This window comes from Diceros bicornis, chromosome 36, assembly GCF_020826845.1.
Source record: "Diceros bicornis minor isolate mBicDic1 chromosome 36, mDicBic1.mat.cur, whole genome shotgun sequence".
In the NCBI taxonomy this organism is placed as follows: domain Eukaryota; kingdom Metazoa; phylum Chordata; class Mammalia; order Perissodactyla; family Rhinocerotidae; genus Diceros; species Diceros bicornis.
The window spans coordinates 8,287,236-8,306,398 of NC_080775.1; the positions used below are offsets into that span (position 1 = coordinate 8,287,236).

A 19,163-nucleotide genomic window follows, 5' to 3' on the forward strand; every position below is an offset into this window, starting at 1 on the left:
GTATGAACAAATTGGAAGTTTGACGAAGAAGGGGATATTTACATAGAATGAAGCACCTCCCCACAAGCTACCTCTATAGCAGAAATGCTTGGCAGACATCACTTTAATTAAGTGATCAAAGTAAACACCACCAGGGATGAGGCACATGGACCTTGTGTGCCAGCAGGCAGGACGCAATGAGAAGAACGTACATTTCTTCTGTGATAGTCCTGCTAAAGATGCACAATCTGAATTCAATTGTAAGGAAACATAAGAGAAACTCCAAAGAAAGCGGCATTCTACAAAATCAGTGGTCCACAGTCCTCAAAAATATCAAGGTCATGGAAGCCAAGGAAAGTCTGAGCAACTCTTCCGGAAGAAAGGAGGCTGAAGAGACACGGCAACTCAATGCAATGACTGGGCACTCTGGCCACAGAGGGCGATATTGGGAGAACTGGTGAAACCTGAGTGACATCTGAAGATGAGATCGCGGTCACGTGTCGACCCTAATTTTCTGCTTTTGAACATGTAGGATAATGTGCTTGTTAGTAGGAAATACATGACAAAGTATTAGGGGGAGAGGGAGCATCATGCCAACAACTTATTCTCAAATCGATCGGGAAAAAGAACAGTCCCTTTGCTCTGCAGCTGCAATTTTTCTGTATGTTTGAGACTGTTTCAAAATAAACATTTAAAAAAGAAATAATAACAATATAATGGCTCCATTAAGCTTAATATATAATGCATTTTCCATCAAATAAGCATTTTTGAGCACTGTTGGCATAGTACAGGCGTATACTCTCAGTTATTATTGCAAATGTGGAGGAAGAACTATTTCCAACATCCAACTCGAGCCTGAATCAATAAACTGGCTTGTTTTGGAGCTGGTCAACAAATTAGGGCAACTGTTCAAACAATTCTTTTTCACAAAGACATACTAAACATACAGAGATACACAGAAAAGGCAGCTGTAGGATTCTGCGCACTGGCTAGGGTTTCATGGGATAAGCGCCTTGGTGTAATACTGTTCTTTCTGTTTTCTAAAGGACTCTACACCAAGGGATCATTTGATCCTCATACAATCTTCTGAGAGACGAGGGACAGGTGTCAGTAGTGCCACCTGACAGACACGGAGCTGTGGGAGAGCGGCTGGGACCCTCAGCAGGGACACAGGGCATCCAGGTGACATTGTGAAGCTTACAGTCCTCATCACCCCACTTCTCTTTATTTTACCACATGGGAAAATAAGAATCTGTTTTGTAGCTTTCCCTGCCATAAAAGGCTTAAAACCCGTATGCCAATGACACACTTCTGTAGGCAGGGATGTGAAGAGACCATCTCAAAAGCATGGGACAATGCCTTCACTTTATCCCGTCAATGTGAGTCCGTGGGGAGAAACACTTAGCCATATAATTCACTAAATGCCCAGTAAGGCTGTTGTAAACACGAAGATAAGGTTTCTAAAGCACTGTTACAAGTTCTGTGGAGAAAAAGAAGAAAATACTGAGAGACAATCAAGCCAGTACACAGCAGAAAACTGCCTGGCATTATAAATCATCTCAGAAGGAAGGAAGGAAGAAGAAAAAAAGAAACAAATAAAAGATCACTGAGTTGGAAGTGATGAACAGCAAAGAAAACAAAAAGGATGGGGGAGGAGAGAGTTGTAGGAACTATTTGTATGAAGCAGATCCTTCATGTCAGATGCTTTTATTTTCTTTTAAGATTCCTTCCTCTTTTTCCCTTAGCACTTTTTTTTTTTTTTTAGAGGACGATCGTCCTTGAGCTAACATCTGTGCCAATCTTCCTCTATTTTGTACGTGGGTCACTGCCAAAGCGTGGCTGACAAGTGGTGTAGGTCCACGCCCGGGAACTGAACCTGCGAAGCGGTTCAGTTCGGCATGCTGGGCTGCCAAAGCGGAGCGCACCGTGGAGCTTAACCACTACACCACAGGAGTGGCCCCTTCCCTTAGCACTTTTGCAAAACTGAGGTTCCAGAGAAATCTGGGAGCATATAATCTTCTTGTCCTTACAAATGGAGTACATAAGGAGATGCTGAGGGTGACACCAGTTTCAGAGGCACTCTTTGAAACAGCTCTGGAAGTCAGAGAACAAGAGGGACACAGGGGGGATATTCTCCCTGGCTGTCATTGCAGGGACCCACTCAGAATCCCAGAGTTGATATAAGATTATTTTATGATGAAGATGTTTGAGATTTAACAGATGCAGAAAGAAGCTTTCTTGGAGCTTCCACTGTCTGACTAAAAGCAGAAACTTCTGAGAAATGAGGACTGCCATAAATTCTATCTTTGGGATGGTTTCTAATCCCAAGGGAGAGACTAAGAGTAAATCTACCATAAATCCCCTCTCAGAGGAGTTTCACGGACATGAAGAAGACAGAAAGACCACTCATGCCACATAAACAAACATTATCACAGACTGTCTTATCTCTCATTTGTTCTAAAAACCCATTTGTCTTTCCTAAAGAAACCTATTTGTTCTTCCCATAGAAGCCTTTTCTCCCCACTCCCTTTCTCCTACTAACTTAGGCATAAGCTCCAAATTCTAACTGCCCCTTTGAGTTACTCATCATGGAGCACTCTTGAGTGTATGCGTGTTGCACATGTAAATAAATTCCGTCTTTTCTCTTGTTAATCTATCTTCTGTCAGTTTAATTCACAGGCTCCCAGGTACTGAACCTAAGAGGATAGAAAAGAAGATTTTCCTCCCCGACATCAATTAGGAAGTGTGCGTGGCCTTCTGATCTCTTCCTACCAACCAAAGTAGGGTTTTATTTCCTCGCGTGAGTGCATATGACAGGGTGGAGACAGATAGATGAAGATGGACAAACAAGAGTGCTAGAAAAAAATGGTCTCTGCTCTTTCAATAGTTAAGAGTTGAGAAAAATCAAAATGGATTTTGAGTCAAAAAGAAACACAGAGTGAAAAAAACAACAGTGGTGCAAGGATCCATTCATAACTAAGAGCACAGTCCAAGTGAGATGACTTTAACTTGGCTTAAGGTCTATCATTCATCTTCAAAATGACCCATAACAGGAGCTTTTAACAAAATCTTGTTAGGTAGTGATGGGGTGTGAGAGTGGAGAATAAGGCTCCCACCTGTGAAGCTGAATTCACATCCTTGAATAGTGAAGGAAGAACTAAAAGAATTAACCCTGATAACTCTGCAGAAACGGGGAAGATTCGCATGCTGTGAGAAAATCACTCTTCTCACTAGTGACAGTAAGAGACGTTCCTGATTTCCTTCAAAACAAGCTTTTACTTCATCGGTCACATCTTAATCATCAGAACTAGGGTCAATACATTGGTTCACTGGCTTTCAGCTTTATGGTACTCAGCTCCTCAGAAATTTCCCTCTTTTGTTTTTGCTGAGGAAGATTGGCCCTGAGCTAACATCTGTGCCCACCTTCCCCTATTTTGTATGTGAGTCACTGCCACGGCGTGGCCACGGATGGGTGGTGTAGGTCCGAGCCCGGGAACCGAACCCGAGAACCCAGGCAGCCTAAGCAGGGCACACCAGACCTAATCACTACGCCACTGGGCCGGCCCCCTCTCACTTCCTTCTTGATTCCTGCATTGTAAGTAATGGGAACCTGTGTAATAAATGGGGTGTATGTTCACTTTAGGAAAGACCACATCTAATTCAGAACATCCTAAACTGGTCTGTGTTTGAACCAGACACACCAAATCCATAATCTGATGAATTTAAGCACATACACAGAAGTCCAGTCTTCTCTGCACAAACTGATCCAGCTGCTTGTTGAATGTAACGTTTACAGTATACATTTCTGGGGGGGCAAATTGCACAAATCTGAGCAAGGTAAAAATTAACACATGAACAAACAAATCTTCTTCAGTGAAAAGTCTCTCAGTTTCAGAATTCTTTTTCACATAAATCATTTCATAGCCAGATATTACATCTCACTGTTCACAAAATACGGGCATGAGTAAAAGGCCAAAAAAAAAAGGTGAAATAAATAAAAAAACACATACACAATTAGTCAATGCTTATGCAAAAGGAGAAACCAAAATATCATTTCCAGAGAGCTGAGCATGACTTACCTAAAGGTAAAGATTTGACCTTATCTCTTCGCTTCTGCCAAATTGATAATGAAGTCTAATTCACTCAAAATTATATCAAGATATTTCCTCTTTAAGTATTCAGAATAACTGCAACAAAGGACTGGGAAAATCTATTTAGCCTCCACCTAGCTTTTATAAAGATGATCACAAAAGCTATTCAAAGAAGAGTTAAGTCTTTTTTACCCCCCTCTAGAAGATTCTACAACATGCTGGAAAACATATTTAAATGTCTCTAGATGCATGGAATTGGAGTTTTGTTTTTTTTTTATCCCCCTAAAGGTATAGCCTAAATTCCTCCTACTGAAATTCAGAGGAATGTAGGTCAATTTAGTATACTTAAATTCATCGGAAAGAATTTTCTCTTCCAGAACTGCTGAAATGAACTACATTAGCATCCATTTTCCCTTGGGCACTACAGTTACTAGAGTTTCGCCTTTCAATACATGTTGAAGACTCAATACAATAGACTCCTTCACGATGCTCAAATATTGTGATAATTTTAGTATAAAAGGTATGGTTGTTGGATAAATAGGAAAAAATCACTGAGGGACAACTGTGGATGACGCGTTGGTTTTTCTGCTATTTACAGGTTAAACCTTTCCAATGGCACTTCCATTCTCTCAAGTAAATGGGTCTTTACTCTTCAGAAGAGGAAATAACCATCAGAAACCCTAGATGCTAAGTGACAGCATTCACCAGGCCCCATGGATGGGCCATCTCATGCCCTTTCTTCCTGCAAACACTCTTGGTAATATCATAATTCAGGGACCACAACCAAGACAACTGAATGGCTTAAATGCAGGTCTCCCTTCGCTAAGTTAAATTATTCACAACAGAAAACAATTCAGCCTTTCAGCTAGATTCCGAGAAGCAGCCAGCTCTCTCTCTCCCCATTTGCACCAAAGAAAATAGCAAAGTTGTCAAGATCTAAAAAGTTGTAGTTTTACATCAGAAGGAAAGCAGGGACTCAACATGTAATAGTATAACAGGCATGTTCCCGCTGACTGTAAACCTGTCATCATTAGCAGCTGCTTTGTGACGCTCCTGTGACCCCGCACACTTGAAATCCAGTTCTAATCTTCTCATTAGAACTGCTGTGTAAGATTCTGCTCAGGAATTCACTGTCGTATTGGATAATAATAGGTAACAATATGGCCAGCTGGATCGCACCGTGTCTGTTTTGACGCTATCAGGCTGGATTTAATAAAAGCTCTGATCGACTTGGTAACACGAAAATGAGTACAAACGCTGCAAAACAAATGCTCCCTGTCATTTTGGTACCAGGAACAAGTTTCTGGCTTATTAAAGAGCAGGGGAGAGTTTAATGGAATTTAAGATTTTGTACTTTTCCTATTTCCATATCCATTGGGTGTATTTTGCATGTATTGAATTTGATAGAAAAAAATTTAAAACAAGAAGGGAGGAGGGTTTCTCTGCATAAATACTTGCTCAGGTTTTCTGCACCATTAGGACTATGAATTGCTCTTACAAGAAAGTGTTCTGTTGCTGATGTCTCCCCCTTAGATATGTAGAAAAATATGGAATAGTAGACTGGAAAAAACTTGTTTTCTTTTTTCTCTGAGCCAAAGGTGAAGCTCCTTTAAATGGGAAAGAAGGGAAGGATGAGATCTGGTCCACTTCTCGTTGGCATGCCACTTCACATAAACAAACATCCTCCTCATTTACACATATCCCTTCTAACTTTTGTGATTTGGCAGAGTATCATTAGACCATAAACGACTTTTACTGAATCTAAAATTACAGAGACGCTCAAAAAAGACACGAGGAAATGCTGAGTGGGTAACTGACAATGAGTGTTGAATGACAGCGCAATATCGCAAGGTACCAGGATAAGGTACCTGCAGAGGAGAACACTACTGGTCACGCAAATTATTTCATCGTCCTCAATTTTCACTATGAATTGGATGGGTACTTTCTGTAAAGGAGGGCTTAGATATATTCTAGCCATTGAAAAGTGATTCACGCTTTCCCCAAAGGTTTTATCTAAATGATATTTTAGGACCCTGTAACACAAGAAGTTGACAGGTAAGATCTCATCTATTTGAAAAGCGTGAATGAATAGTAAAAATCCTCTCAAACACCAAAGCAATTGTGAAACATAAAGTTATCTGGAGAAATGGATCTTCTTTTCTTCTGTCTGCCTCAAGTGTTTATTTTATGCTGAACAGCTGCGTTCAAGCATATCGATCCAGTTGGTGCTCTCAGTTTCAGAGTTCGAGAAATGTAGGACCAAGCAAAAATATCACATTTCCAATTAGCCTATTTCCGAATAAAAGAAGAAGTGACAATTCCATGTCAAGCCACAGCCCATTAACCAAACCAAAGAGAGGTATCAGTTCCTTTTCTCTTTTAAAACTGCCAACCCTCAGAGTAAAGAACACTTGTCCGTGTCATCAACTCTTTACAGTGCCAAATATTAAGAGCTGTTAATGACTAATGCATAACAGCGATAAGAGATATCATCTCTTTTAGGAATTTTTCCCCTTTTGATCAAATAACCTATTGGCCCTGAAACACAATACATTTTTATTCTGAATGTTTAACCCAATAAAGTATTAGTTAATCAAACCTCCACTTGACGAATCCTGAGGCTTATGGCCACGCCATACGGCAAAAACGCCACTAAATCCGTACATGATACACAGAATTGCAGAATGACAGCCTTCCATTTGTTTCTGTTTCTCCGGGCTATGTCAAAAAGAGGAACAAGTTTCAAAGTAGCAGGCCCAAAACGACAAGAGGCCTGGTTTTCCAGACTTGAAAACACTCACTTTGCCTTCAGCGTCTCCTCCTGAAAATTCCAGTGTGGATCTTCCACCAGCTGTAATTCCCTTAAGACCCTTCCAGGCTTGTAAGCGGCATTGATGATCATGCTAAGAACCTGTTAGGAAAAAAGAACAGCCATGAACCTCAACAGTACCCTTTCTTGCTAAAACAAGTGTAGGGGCGGAAGACAAATCCTCTACCCTCTGGGTCCTTCTGGCTGGGGTACGAATTAAATTGACATGAGACAGAATAACGGGAGAAAATCAAACAGAGCTTTATAACGTGTATACATGGGAGAGACCCAGGAAACTGGGTAACTCACCCAAATGGCAGGGGCTCTCAGCTTAAATATCATCTTCAGTTAAAGACAAAGGAGGATGTTGGGGGTGGGGAAGTCAGTTACGGCAGATTACCAGAAAAGCACAGTAAACAAGAGTAAGGTTATTATGCAGATTTAAGTCCTTGCCTTCTGCACTGATAAGAGTTTCTAGAGATAAGGTCACCCTCCCTTCTCCGTCCTTCTTCCCTAAAGGTACGGACAGGGAGAGGCCTTTACAGATGGAGATTTCCCTTACAAACATAAATGTCTCTTACAAAGGGTAAATTCTACTTTTCAGAGCTTCTCCGATGTCTGCAGTTTTAAAAAGTAATAACCCTCATTAGCCCAAAATAATCCTCATGCCAAAGAGACACATTTTGGGGTGGCCAATTCTGATCCCCCACACAAGAAAACCACCCTGCTGACACATAAGGAGTATCTGCTATACATCTCCAGTAAGCGAAGGGCTCTGATGAAGCTGGATGGAACATTCTGCAGGCTAACACGGACTTGGCTCGCCATCAACGGTAAAAAGGGTGGGAAAATCCAATTCCTCTGGCTAGGAGACTGTGAACTCCTGGCCAGAGGGGAAGGCGGACTCTCACTAACATTTCTGGTTGCAGAAAACTGAACCATTTCCTGCAAAAAGCCACTGATTATTCCTCAACAGGATTACTCATCAATCTGTAGGATCGGCTACTAAGAATTTCATTTTGTTCTTAAGAATAAATTTCAAAAGGAATCAATAAGATGGAGACGACAGGTTCGTGCCAACACTTCTGAATCGATTTCAGATACCTGTAAGCAGGGTTAGCAAATTATTTGAAACTCACCTGATGCTGACCCAATTTATGGACATTTAATCTCAGGACAATTCTCTCAGAGATGTGAGTGTTTCAAAAGAAAGTCTGGAGCATCTAAAGCCATCTGATATCATATTTCCCCAAACTACCCTTCACTCCTGAGTCCCAAGTCCCAGAAAATAAGCACATGGTCATTGTCTACTGCGACACTCGCTGAAGGACCAGACATTTCCCTTCTGTTTTTTTTTTTTGAAGATTAGCCCTGAGCTAACATCCGATGCCAATCCTCCTCTTTCTGCCGAGGAAGACTGGCCCTGGGCTAACATCCGTGCCCATCTTCCTCCACTTTATATGGGACGCCGCCACATCATGGCATGACAAGTGGTGCACTGGTGCGTGCCTGGGATCCGAACTTGTGGACCCCGGGCCGCCACAGCGGAGCGCGAGCACTTAACTGCTGCGCCACCGACCAGGCCCCAGACATTTCCCTTCTAAGTCCACAACCGCATGCTCTGGGGAGATAACAGTGTCCTGTTAAGCTCCATGCCCCTCTCCAAAGAAAAGAACAAGGAATTTAGATTCCTTGGGGTACTTTCCTTTCCATAAGCAAATCATCATTAACGATGAGCATTTATGAGTTCTGGCATGTTCCTGAACTGCTGTTATTTTGGTAGAGAGCTTAAGGAATGTGCAGATGCAACACAGCATACTTAGGAACACCGAGACCTATGGGGTTAGTTCCATGAAACGCCCATTCGCTGAGGATCTGCCGTGTGCCAGGCCCCGGGAGCCCACAGACAGGAACAGGACACACGGCCTGAAGCTCCTGAAGTCTCTCCCCGTCCAGAAGAGGAACGAGCCAGGCACTGAGCTCACCTTTCACGGTTCAGAGCAAAACACCACTGAGAGAGTGAGAAAAATATCTTACTGAGTTGGGACACTGGCATCAATGCCAAAGCATCTACGACTTTTTGGTGGAGACTGGTACAGGATCAATGGGAGGAAAGGAGGCGAAAGCAGGAATTTTCATGTCATAGTTTTCATGTATCTGATGTGTCCCAGAATGTAACTGGTGTGGTTTGTACCCGATTTAGTTCTGAAAAACAACAAAGCTTTCTCATATTATAACCGAGAAGTCCATCTTAAAATACTTTAGGGGTCGGCCCGGTGGTGTAGTGGTTAAGTTCGTGCGTTCTGCTTCGGCGGCCTGGGGTTTGCCGGTTCGGATCCTGGACGCGGACCTACTCACCGCTCATCAAGCCATGCTGAGGAGGCGTCCCATATAGAACAGCTGCAACTCTACAGCCACGATACACAATTATGTATGTACTGGGGGTATGGGGAGCAAAAAGCAAAAAGAGGAAGACTGGCAACAGATGTTAGCGCAGAGCCAATCTTCCTCCAAAAAGAAAAACCGTTCTAAAAAGTAAATAAATAAAATCTTGTATACTACGCAGTCAGCATGGCAACCGTCTCTTCTTCAGCTGGAGAGCACTCTGCTATTTTCTGAGGGACCCGTAACTCTCCATCAAGAGAACATGGTTCTGCCAAGGCTCTAAAGGGCCATGACAAGGCAGTATGAGCGGTTTTGGTGTGTTTATGGATTCCGTATTAGAATAAGCATCTGATCTTCTTGTTTACTGTCAGTACAATTTACAGAAACCGAGTTTAAAAATAAATCCAATTAGAACTGGCTGAAATACCGCACCAAGTGTTTATCAACAGACAGTAAAATTTCCACTGATTCTTTTCATTCTGCTTCGCCGAGGAAAGCCCAGAGCTACACACGTTATTTGCTGCATATCGAAATGCATTCTGTGACTGTGAAAAGAAAATACCTTCCAGAGTTCAATTCAGTCTGGGAACAGGCAGCAATTAAATTATAAAAAGCATCCGATATTGAAGAATTTTCCCCATGCCACATCATTCGTCTCTGCATTCAACAAGCTCTCTATACAAGTCTGGAATTGTGAGCTGAATAATCTTTGTGTACATGACATTTTAGTGCATTATAGTTACTTCCATGAAAATAACTAAGCTGACAGCAGTTATTACTATCCAGGGTTAGAATGAATTACTGTACCTTGCAAAACATCAGAAATTCAGGTCATAATGCCCTTGATCAGAAAGGGTAGCATGGACCTTGCCCCATGAACTAAGAGGATATTGGGTGTGAAGTCAAGGAATTCTATTCCCCATAAACAGGTGTTAGATGGTTTGAGCAACTCAAGGCGGAGATTCACGCTAGAGCAACGCCGCACTGGGTTTCTTGGAGTTTGTGAATGTTTGTTGAGAACACACTTCTACACAGTGTCTTAGAGCAGACAGGCAATAAGTTTTGCGGGTGCACAGGTCTGGGATAAAATCCCAGTTCCCTCCCTCAGAAGCTATGAGTCCTTAGGATGCTTGATGGACTTTCCTTATCTGTATAATGGGGGCACTGCCATTTACCTGGTTCATAATGAGCAGGATCAGAACATGTCACCCAAAAATATGCTACTCAGGCACAGGACTATTTTGAGCTGAAGGCAATTGAGAAACAGCAGACACAGGAGGAATTCTCTCTGCCCTCCCCCTTTCTGCAGAGAAGCAGAGCACAAATTTCCCTTTGTAAAGGCGTCCCTCTCCTCTCTCTTACACCACAAGGAGAACAACCCTTGTCACCGGAGATGTAAAGATGGCACCGAGATGAGTCTGCACAAACAAACGTTATTAAAATAACCCTCATCTTCCATTAGTTTCCCCCATATATTTACTTTTGTACAATTTACCACCTCTAGAAGCCCAAACCCCTTTTCCTTTGTCTTGTGACCTCTCCACAATTTACTGCCTTTTGTTAAAATGATATTTAAAAATCTCAAGCCTAAGTGCTTCTGTGGGTTTTCACTTCTTCTCTGTGAAGCCCACGTGCATGTAAAATAAACCTTTTCTCCTATTAATCTGTCTTTTGTCAGTTTAATTCGCAGGCCCCACCGAACAAACCTAAGAGTAGAAGGAAAGATTTTCCTCCTCTACATTAGGGATGTTATGAAAAATAAAGGAGGTAAATTTTGGCATATAAAAAATGTGTAAAGGTAGCCCTCTTCTCAGTATCAATGTGGTCCTCATCAACCCATAAAATGAACTCTCCCCCATGCCTTCAATCTCTCTATCCCCATTGGCCCAAGTGTATATTTCAGTCTTGCGCCTTTGCAAAATAACTCTCCTTAGAAGCTCCTTGACTTTCTTGCTACTGTTTGCTTTTCAGAACCAAACTTCTCATAAAAATAACCAGATTTAAATGGAGAATGTTAATTAAAACACGTCTCCTTTGCCAAAGGAGTTTGGGTTTCAGAAGAACGGTAGCCACTGTGCTTCCTTTCCTGGAGTTATAGCACACTGACCCCACATACCAAAGGTCTATATTGAACTAACAGCGTTGACAGCGTTTCTCCTTAAACTCTGACCTATGTAAATGCCATCAAAAACTGGAAATAAAGGAAGATGCGCTTCTAAGAGAAAAGAGGAAGCAGGAGAGTCTTTAGTGCCAACATAACCTTCTAACGAAGCCACTACATCTAATACACGCCCCAAATATCATCTAATGACAACCGTTATGTTCATCTCTCCTTTTGTTATTAGTTACAAAAACTGTAATAATAACAGTAATAATCTGACATATTTTACCAAGTCGAGAGCTCTATTGCTTTGGCTGAAACCGGCCTCTACCTTTATCTAGATTCTCAATGTAAGGCTGATGTCCCCCGGGCCACCCACCGCCCCTGGAGAGGAGGCGCTCCCGCCTAGGTCTGGCGCAAGGTTAGGGAGCCCCAATGCTTCCCCGAGAAGCAGGGCCCCCCCTTCTCCCCTGCACCACAAACTCCCCATTTTATCGCTTCAATTTGATTACAACATCACTCACCAAAAAAGGCTATACTTCTCTGGAATTTTCCACCTCCCCAGAAGACCACCAGGAGAATCCCATCATGCCCTTTATCTCCAATCACCTCAATCACCAAAACCCAACAATTCTAGAATATTCCTTCTACCCAGAATCCGATTCTCATATGGCTCTGTATTTTCCCCTATTCTGACCCAATCTTAGGCCCCTTCCCACTCCCCAAACCCAATCATTATGCCCTCTGAACTCATGGTCCATCATGAACAAAATAAGAACAGAATATCCTGTTTTACCTTTTCATTTTCTCTTCTGCTATGGACTGAACTGTGTCCCCCTCAAATTCATACGATGAAACTCTAACCCCCCATGTGATGGTATCCGCAGGTGGAAGTGGGGCCTTTGGAGGGTAAGTAAGTTTAGATGAGGTCATAAAGGTGGGGCCCTCATGATGGGATTAGTGCCCTTATAAGAAGAGACCAGAGAGCTTGGCACACTCTCTCTCTATCTCCCCTCCTCCCCTAACCCTACCGTCCCTCACCGCCATGGGAGGACACAGCAAGAAGGAAGCAGTCTGTAAACCAAGCAGAAAGTCCTCACCAGAAACTGACCACGTTGGCACCCTGACGTGGGACTTCCAGACTCTGAAACTGTGAGAGATAAATGTTTGCTGTGTCAGCCTCCTAGTCTGTGGTATCTTGTTACAGCGGCCAGAGCCACTGAGACACCTTCCCCCTTCAACACCACACTGTTCTTCCTCCCACCTGGAGCATCTCCCTTAGCACAGAAACTTCTGGTAACATTTCCCATCTTAAAAAAAAGAAAACAACAACTTTCCCCCTTCATTTCTGATCTTCCTTCAGCCACCTTGTTTCTCTGTTCTCTTCTACAGTAAAATCCTTAGGAATTGTCTACACTCACTGCCTCCTCTCTCTCTCCTTCAGTCCTCTCTGGAACCCAATCTAAGGGGCTTCCATGTCCATAACTCTCCCAAAACTAGTCTTATCAAGATCACAAGTGATGCCCACGTCACCAAAGAACAGGAAATTCTCAGTTCTATTCCGATTCTACCCTGTCAGCAACATGTGACACTATCCATCACGCCCTCCTCTGCAGACACTTTCTATCCTTGCCTCCAAGACTTCCAGTCTCTCCCGGTTCTCCTGTGTCACTGCACACTTTTGCTGGATCCTTCCATGTCCCCTACCTCAAATGACAGTGAGCCTCAGGGCTCAGTCCTCAGACTGTCCTTCTCTATCTGCATTCACCCCACAGCGCATCTGGCTTTAAACACTATCCATACACCAGAAAACTAACAGTTACCAAATTTATATTTCCATTCTACACCTTTCTTCGAACTCCAGACTCATGTATCCATCTCCACTTGGATGTTTAACGGGCAAACTTAATCTGTCCATAACGACACTTAATCTGTCCTACAGGCTTCCCCTTCTCGGTAACTTCCCCCTTCTGGTTGCTGAGGCCAGACCTTGGAGCCCTCCATGAGTTCTGTTTCTCTCACGGTCCATATCCAACTCACCAGGAAACCCTCCCTGATCCAAAATCTATTGGTTCACTTGTTGACTGTCCTCTCCCACTAGCAAAGCACCAAGAAATCAGGGACTTATTTTGTTTGCTGCTGTATTCATGACAGTTGGAACTATTCCTGGCAATAGTAGGTGTTCAATAAATATTTTTTGGAATTTGCTCAACGAATTTCAATATGGGCACTGAAATTAGAGAAAATTATTCTGTACATCCAAAAATTAATGACTAATTGACTCCAAGAATATATTTGATACCAGATAATCTATAGTGTGATGAAAAAAGTTCAAGAAAGGTATCTTATCTTTCTTTACAGGCAAATAATCAAGATTTAACAATAAAAAGACTTTGCACTTTTCCTTTGCCAACCTTCCCAGACACTGTCCAGCGTCCTGCTAATTCCTGCATCACGGAGAATGTGTGTGTGTTATAGCTTATACCCACCCACGAGCTCGGGACATTGTTCTCAATGGGTTAATGTTCAGCAGAAGCTCAAAACAGCAGCAGCAAAAGCACCACAGCACATTGTCAAGAGGCAAGTCCACATCTTTGGTTTGTTGACTGACTTAACTGGATGACATCCAGGTAAGATTTTGCCTCTGTCCAATATTACCTGAAAGTTCTTAATAGGAGGCCATATTTCCCGCTGCCTCAACATCCCCTTCTCTCAATTATACTGATCAACACGGCTGCTTTGAAGCATAAAAGTTCTCTTCATTTGTAGTATATCATTTATATAAACAGTTAAGGCTGCTTTGGATTTCTGACTTCGGGTGTTCCCACATGAAGCCTTTCTAGTTTTTAAGGAAAAGTTGTTGTGACAGGTAGCCAAGAACAAATGCTCAGGGATATATAATGAAGGAGAAATTCAAACAAGTGATCACAGAACTCCCCACCTGTGGGAAATAAACCCTGTCATCAAAACCAAGAGATGGAGGGCAATAGCTTAATGGGTCAACCATGTGGCAGAAATATTAACTGCAAGCAACCACGGAAGCCAAATTCCCAACTGCCAGGTCCCACCTGAAACTTCTGAGGCCGGGGGTGGGTTGGGTGGTGTCCTTTTCCCTCTTTGGGGCACTCATATCACTATTTGCAGGCGAGCATCTCTAACGGAGGGCAGAGGAGTAGAGACCAGCGCGGTCCAGGGATGCTGAGGCTCAACTCAGAAAGCAAACAGAGCTCCAGCCTTGTGAAACCACAGGATTTCCCTGGAACCTCCTGCTCAAACCTATTTCACATGTCAGTGAAGCAGAGCGGAGGCAGTGAGGGGCCCAGAACCCACAGCAAGGGCATGTCTGCACACTCGCTTTCTGTAACTTAGGTTGGATGTTCAGTATTTCAACCCTCTGCTGTGATGTCTGAAATCACACTTCGCTGCCTGGCTTCTATCTGTCAGACTCCACGGAAGAATCCCAAAGTCAGAGACAATCAACAGAGGCCGGTGTTAGGCTGACTTCCTCCGTTCCTCCCAGCCAGTGAAAACAGGGCTGTGACGCTGTGTCCTGAGCCATACACAGCACATGAACCCCTGGGAAAGTAAGACTGGGAATGAGACGTAGGGGCACACAGACAGGGTGCCCTGTAAGAGTCACCTTTTTCTATCCTCTTACTCTCACAGCAACAAATGTCACTGGTTCCAGATTCAAAAACACATCTACTACTCCCACTGACCCTAGAAGACACAGAACTGGGGTATTTTTCTAACACGCCTAGGCACGGATTTCTGCTGGTGTATCTGTACTTGTGTACGCCTGTTAGAATGAGGCAGGTCTAGAGGGGAGAGAAGAAGACAAGGGCCCTTTCTCTATCTACAGGGGGACTGTCAACTCACCGAGGGAGGGGCCACAAGCTTTGCCCACAACGACCCCCTGCTTCCACCTGGCACGTGGTTATGACTCATGAACTGCTTAGGGTCCGAATGAATGGATGGATGGATGGATGGATGGATGGATGGATGGGGTCTCACTCACTGCTGTCTCCCAGCGCTAGAAGAGCATCTGATGTGGCAGATGCTCAGTAATTATCTGCTGAATGTTGAATAACTAAATGCCTTGGTATCCAAAAGACCCTAGAAAGGTTGTGGACAGAGGAAAAGAAATACACATGGACCACAGTGGCACCGTCCAGTCCCAACGTCACTTACTGCTGCACATTGTGAGGGCACAGAGCTATTAAGACCATAGAAGCCAACTGAGGGAGATAAAAAGCTCGTTCAATAGAGGTGAACATTCCAGTCGCCTCTATGGTTCCTTTGCACCCTGGTGGCAACCCAATTACCGACCCTAGACTCTGGCATCCTCAGAGCAGTACTCACGGTTCTTAATCATTTCTGCAGTTGCTTTTTGCAAAGTTAAACTAATCATGACCTATTCTCTTAAACACCAAGGAAGGTCCAGGTGATCATGTCTGACCCTTTGCATCCTTTGATCAGGCTGTGATGAAGAGTACCAAAGTGACCCTTTATGATCAATAGACAGATATATTGATAGATATATATATTGATAGAGAGAGAGAGATGGATAGATGGATAGATAGATGGATAGATGATGGATGACAGATAGATAGGTGACAGATGGATGGATGGATGGATGGATGGACAGGTAGGTGGGTGGGTGAGGTGTGACAGTGTGGGGTGGGTGCGTGCACACGTGTGTACCTGTATTGTACCCGTCAGGAACAATATTCCTGCCTTAGCAGAGAGAAGCTCTATGTGGTCTTACTTATTTGATCTTATCAGTCTACTCCATTACATTCAGACTGATCTCCATGTCAGGTCGAGGGCACAGGTCTCAAGTCAGTGTCTCTGGGGATTTTAGTTGAGATCTACTCCAACTAAGTGGGGTAGAAAGTTCCATTGGAGGTTAAGAATAAACTACAGAAGCTCATCACTTCCGAAAGATTCCTGAGTGTCCGATTCATGCTGCTTCCTCCTAAGCCTTCTTTCAAGCAGCAGAAAGAAGGAAAAAGGGGATATAAAATCAGGTGCTTTATTTTCACCTTTTCATAGAAAGTGCACAACGTGTCAATTTTTGCTCTATAAATGTCCATCTCTTAAACGACTGAACCCAGGACACCCAAAAGCAGCACACAACACACAGGTCATTCCTGCTGCCACACCAACACAATTCTGGAGCAACACCCAGCTTCAGACATCCCAAAGTAATGTGAAAAATATGACAAAGGACTCCTGGAGATTCCCCACTAGAAATGATATGTTTTTCTTTTTTTTGCTAAAAACATACTGGCATATCAACATTTGTGAAAAACCATGGATGCTCCCCAAATCTCTGTAAGCCACCCCGGGATTTCACCCTGGTATGTTGCCTTTATATCCGTGGCCTTTACAGTCTCTATAAAAACAGAGACTCTCTGATTATTCCTGAGTTGGCGTTTCCAGAGTCACTTGTGCCGGGAGGAACTCGTCGGTGTTCTCCCATTTGCACCACGTGTCGGTATCAGCCGCCGAACTTTCCATCGCAGGACACAGGGATGTGAGCAAATACATCCTATGCTCCACTCTCTTTTTTTCTCTTGTGCTCGTTCACTCACTCTCTCTTTCACACACAGACACAAACACCCACCTTATTACACTATACAGAAAGTAAGTATCACACACCTGGCAACTCATGAGACTGCATCTCAAGTATTAAGCAGAAATTTCCAGAGCACCTTTGTGAATGACCACCAAGACTCTCTCACCTGCTGCTAACAATCTCAGAGGGTGGGAGGCTTGTGGTACAACAACCTTTTCTGTCCCAAATACTTCCACCCTCACGCCTGCCCCAGTAATGTTAGGGCCTCCCAAAGACACACACAGACTACAGATCTGTATGGGCCCCTCGTCCACTCAGTCCTGGTTGACAAAGATCATACTGGGCATGTGGCCTTGCTTTATGATAAGCACCATCACTTACCGTCTGTACTGACAGGTCCCACCCTCCACGCGACTGCACCCAAGGGTCCCACACAAACGCCCCAGCCCCTGAGAGGCTGTCAATGGGCTCCACCCACCCGCTCCCCTCAAGGCCTGCTCGTCCTGGGTTCCACTATGCGGAACAACTGGAATTGACTGGGTTTAGCGACTGGCTCTGGCTCCAGCTTCTAGAGGTCACCTACCTCCCTTCGCTGTACCCTTTCTGGAATCCAGGCCCACCACAGCTCCTAGTCCCTCAAGACATCATTCACGTCCAATGCTCAAAACACTCACAGCCCAGAAAGTGAATAGAGACGTGCATTAATCATCACTTTTGCCAGAACCTTCCTCCTCTCCAGCACATCACCCTCTGAGAGTTCAAGACCCCTCTTCTCAGCCTGCATTGGACCTCTCAAGGCCGGCTCTGCATCCACACCCACGGACATTGTCTATTTCTAGCAGACCTGACAGCAGGAAAACAACTATCACTTTACAATTTCTAAAGACATAAAAACCTTGAACTGCTACCACCACCAATGGCCTGAAAAAGCAAACTCGCTCTGTCTCTGCTCCAATTACCTGGTTCTCTTTAAGTAAAATGGAATTTGAAACCATACAGAGGAGGTTCTGGGGCTGAAGAAGAGCATTAGCATTAATATTGGCTTGGCAGAACTTACATCTATCTTCCACTCACAGAACTGAAGTGCTTGCCTTCTTTTTTTTCCTGCCTGCCTCATGCATTTTCTGAACATCAGCAAAAAACTAGTTTTGTCACCAGAAAGCTGCTCTGGCCTGGCTTTTAAATTCGGCTGCTGGCACCTCTCGGGGAACTGATCAGGGATAACTACTTTTGACTTAAAAAACCATGCAGGAAAGGAAAACAGCCCAGCCCCAAAGAGAGACTGAACCTGAGGTCATCTCATTGGCTAGCAGAGCTGGCAGGTGACAGAGGACCTCATTTTAATACTGGAGCACGTGCTGTGGACCAGTCTTGCAGCCAGCTTCAAAGAAACCCGTCAATTCACCGCATTTTTGTCCACTTCCATGGTCCGTTCTGATCACTTGCAGCGAAGACAGGAGGAAATACAGGCAGACAGCATTGCCGCAGCAAAAATGCACTCACAGGCTGAAAGTGCTGGTGGACTGAAGACAGTCACTTCTCGGTCCAGGGGTCTTATTTTATAAAGAGACGGAAATTCATACATGTCACCCTGGTTTGACGTCATCTTTGATGGAGTCTAATATCTGCAGGGACCTATGGTCTGTGCCGATGTATACAGTTGGAGTTATCAGTGGTCCTTCCACTTACCCACATCGCTACTGCCTTTCAGAGGTGTCCCTTCCCCCTCAAACATCTTTCTTTAGCTACAAATTTCTCATCGATGGAGAGAAACGCTGAGCCAGACCGGCACTGCCTGATTTCAGGACGGAATGCCCTAGTGCATCAAGGTGAGCCATCTTACTTGAGAGCAGGTCCAGACCGCTGCTAAATGAGAACTGATGCCAAGGGCCCAGGGCAACGTCCAGGCCCGCGGGGGACCCTCGACACAGATGTGTGCGCCTCCCGTGCCCATCCTTGGCGGTCCTTACAGCTAAGGTGCTGCAAGCGTTCCTTTCCGTTCTTCCTCCCTTCATCCCAGGGCACCATGGATGCTCCAGGCCCCCGACACGCTTCTCCCTCTACCAGGCAGGCTGCCTGCTTCCCTTGCCCCCAGAAGTGTGGGACCCCTGGGTGATCTCAAAGCACCTGAGACACCTATTCTTCTGGGACATTCTATTCACTTATTCATCTTTCCTACTAGGCTGGAAGCTCATCAAGGGCAGGAACCACCTTTTA

The 19,163-nt window shown here is 44.1% G+C and overlaps 1 protein-coding gene across 4 annotated transcripts in view; it reads right to left on the bottom strand.

Annotated features, from left to right (window-relative positions):
* SFMBT2 (Scm like with four mbt domains 2) overlaps window positions 1–19,163 on the bottom strand; it is a 245,449-nt gene that overhangs the window by 27,681 nt on the left and 198,605 nt on the right. For all 4 annotated transcript variants that reach the window (XM_058532383.1, XM_058532381.1, XM_058532382.1 and 1 more), the window contains one exon: window positions 6,872–6,981. In XM_058532383.1, coding sequence (XP_058388366.1) covers window positions 6,872–6,981 — 110 coding nt within the window. The remainder of the gene's footprint in view (window positions 1–6,871; window positions 6,982–19,163) is intronic.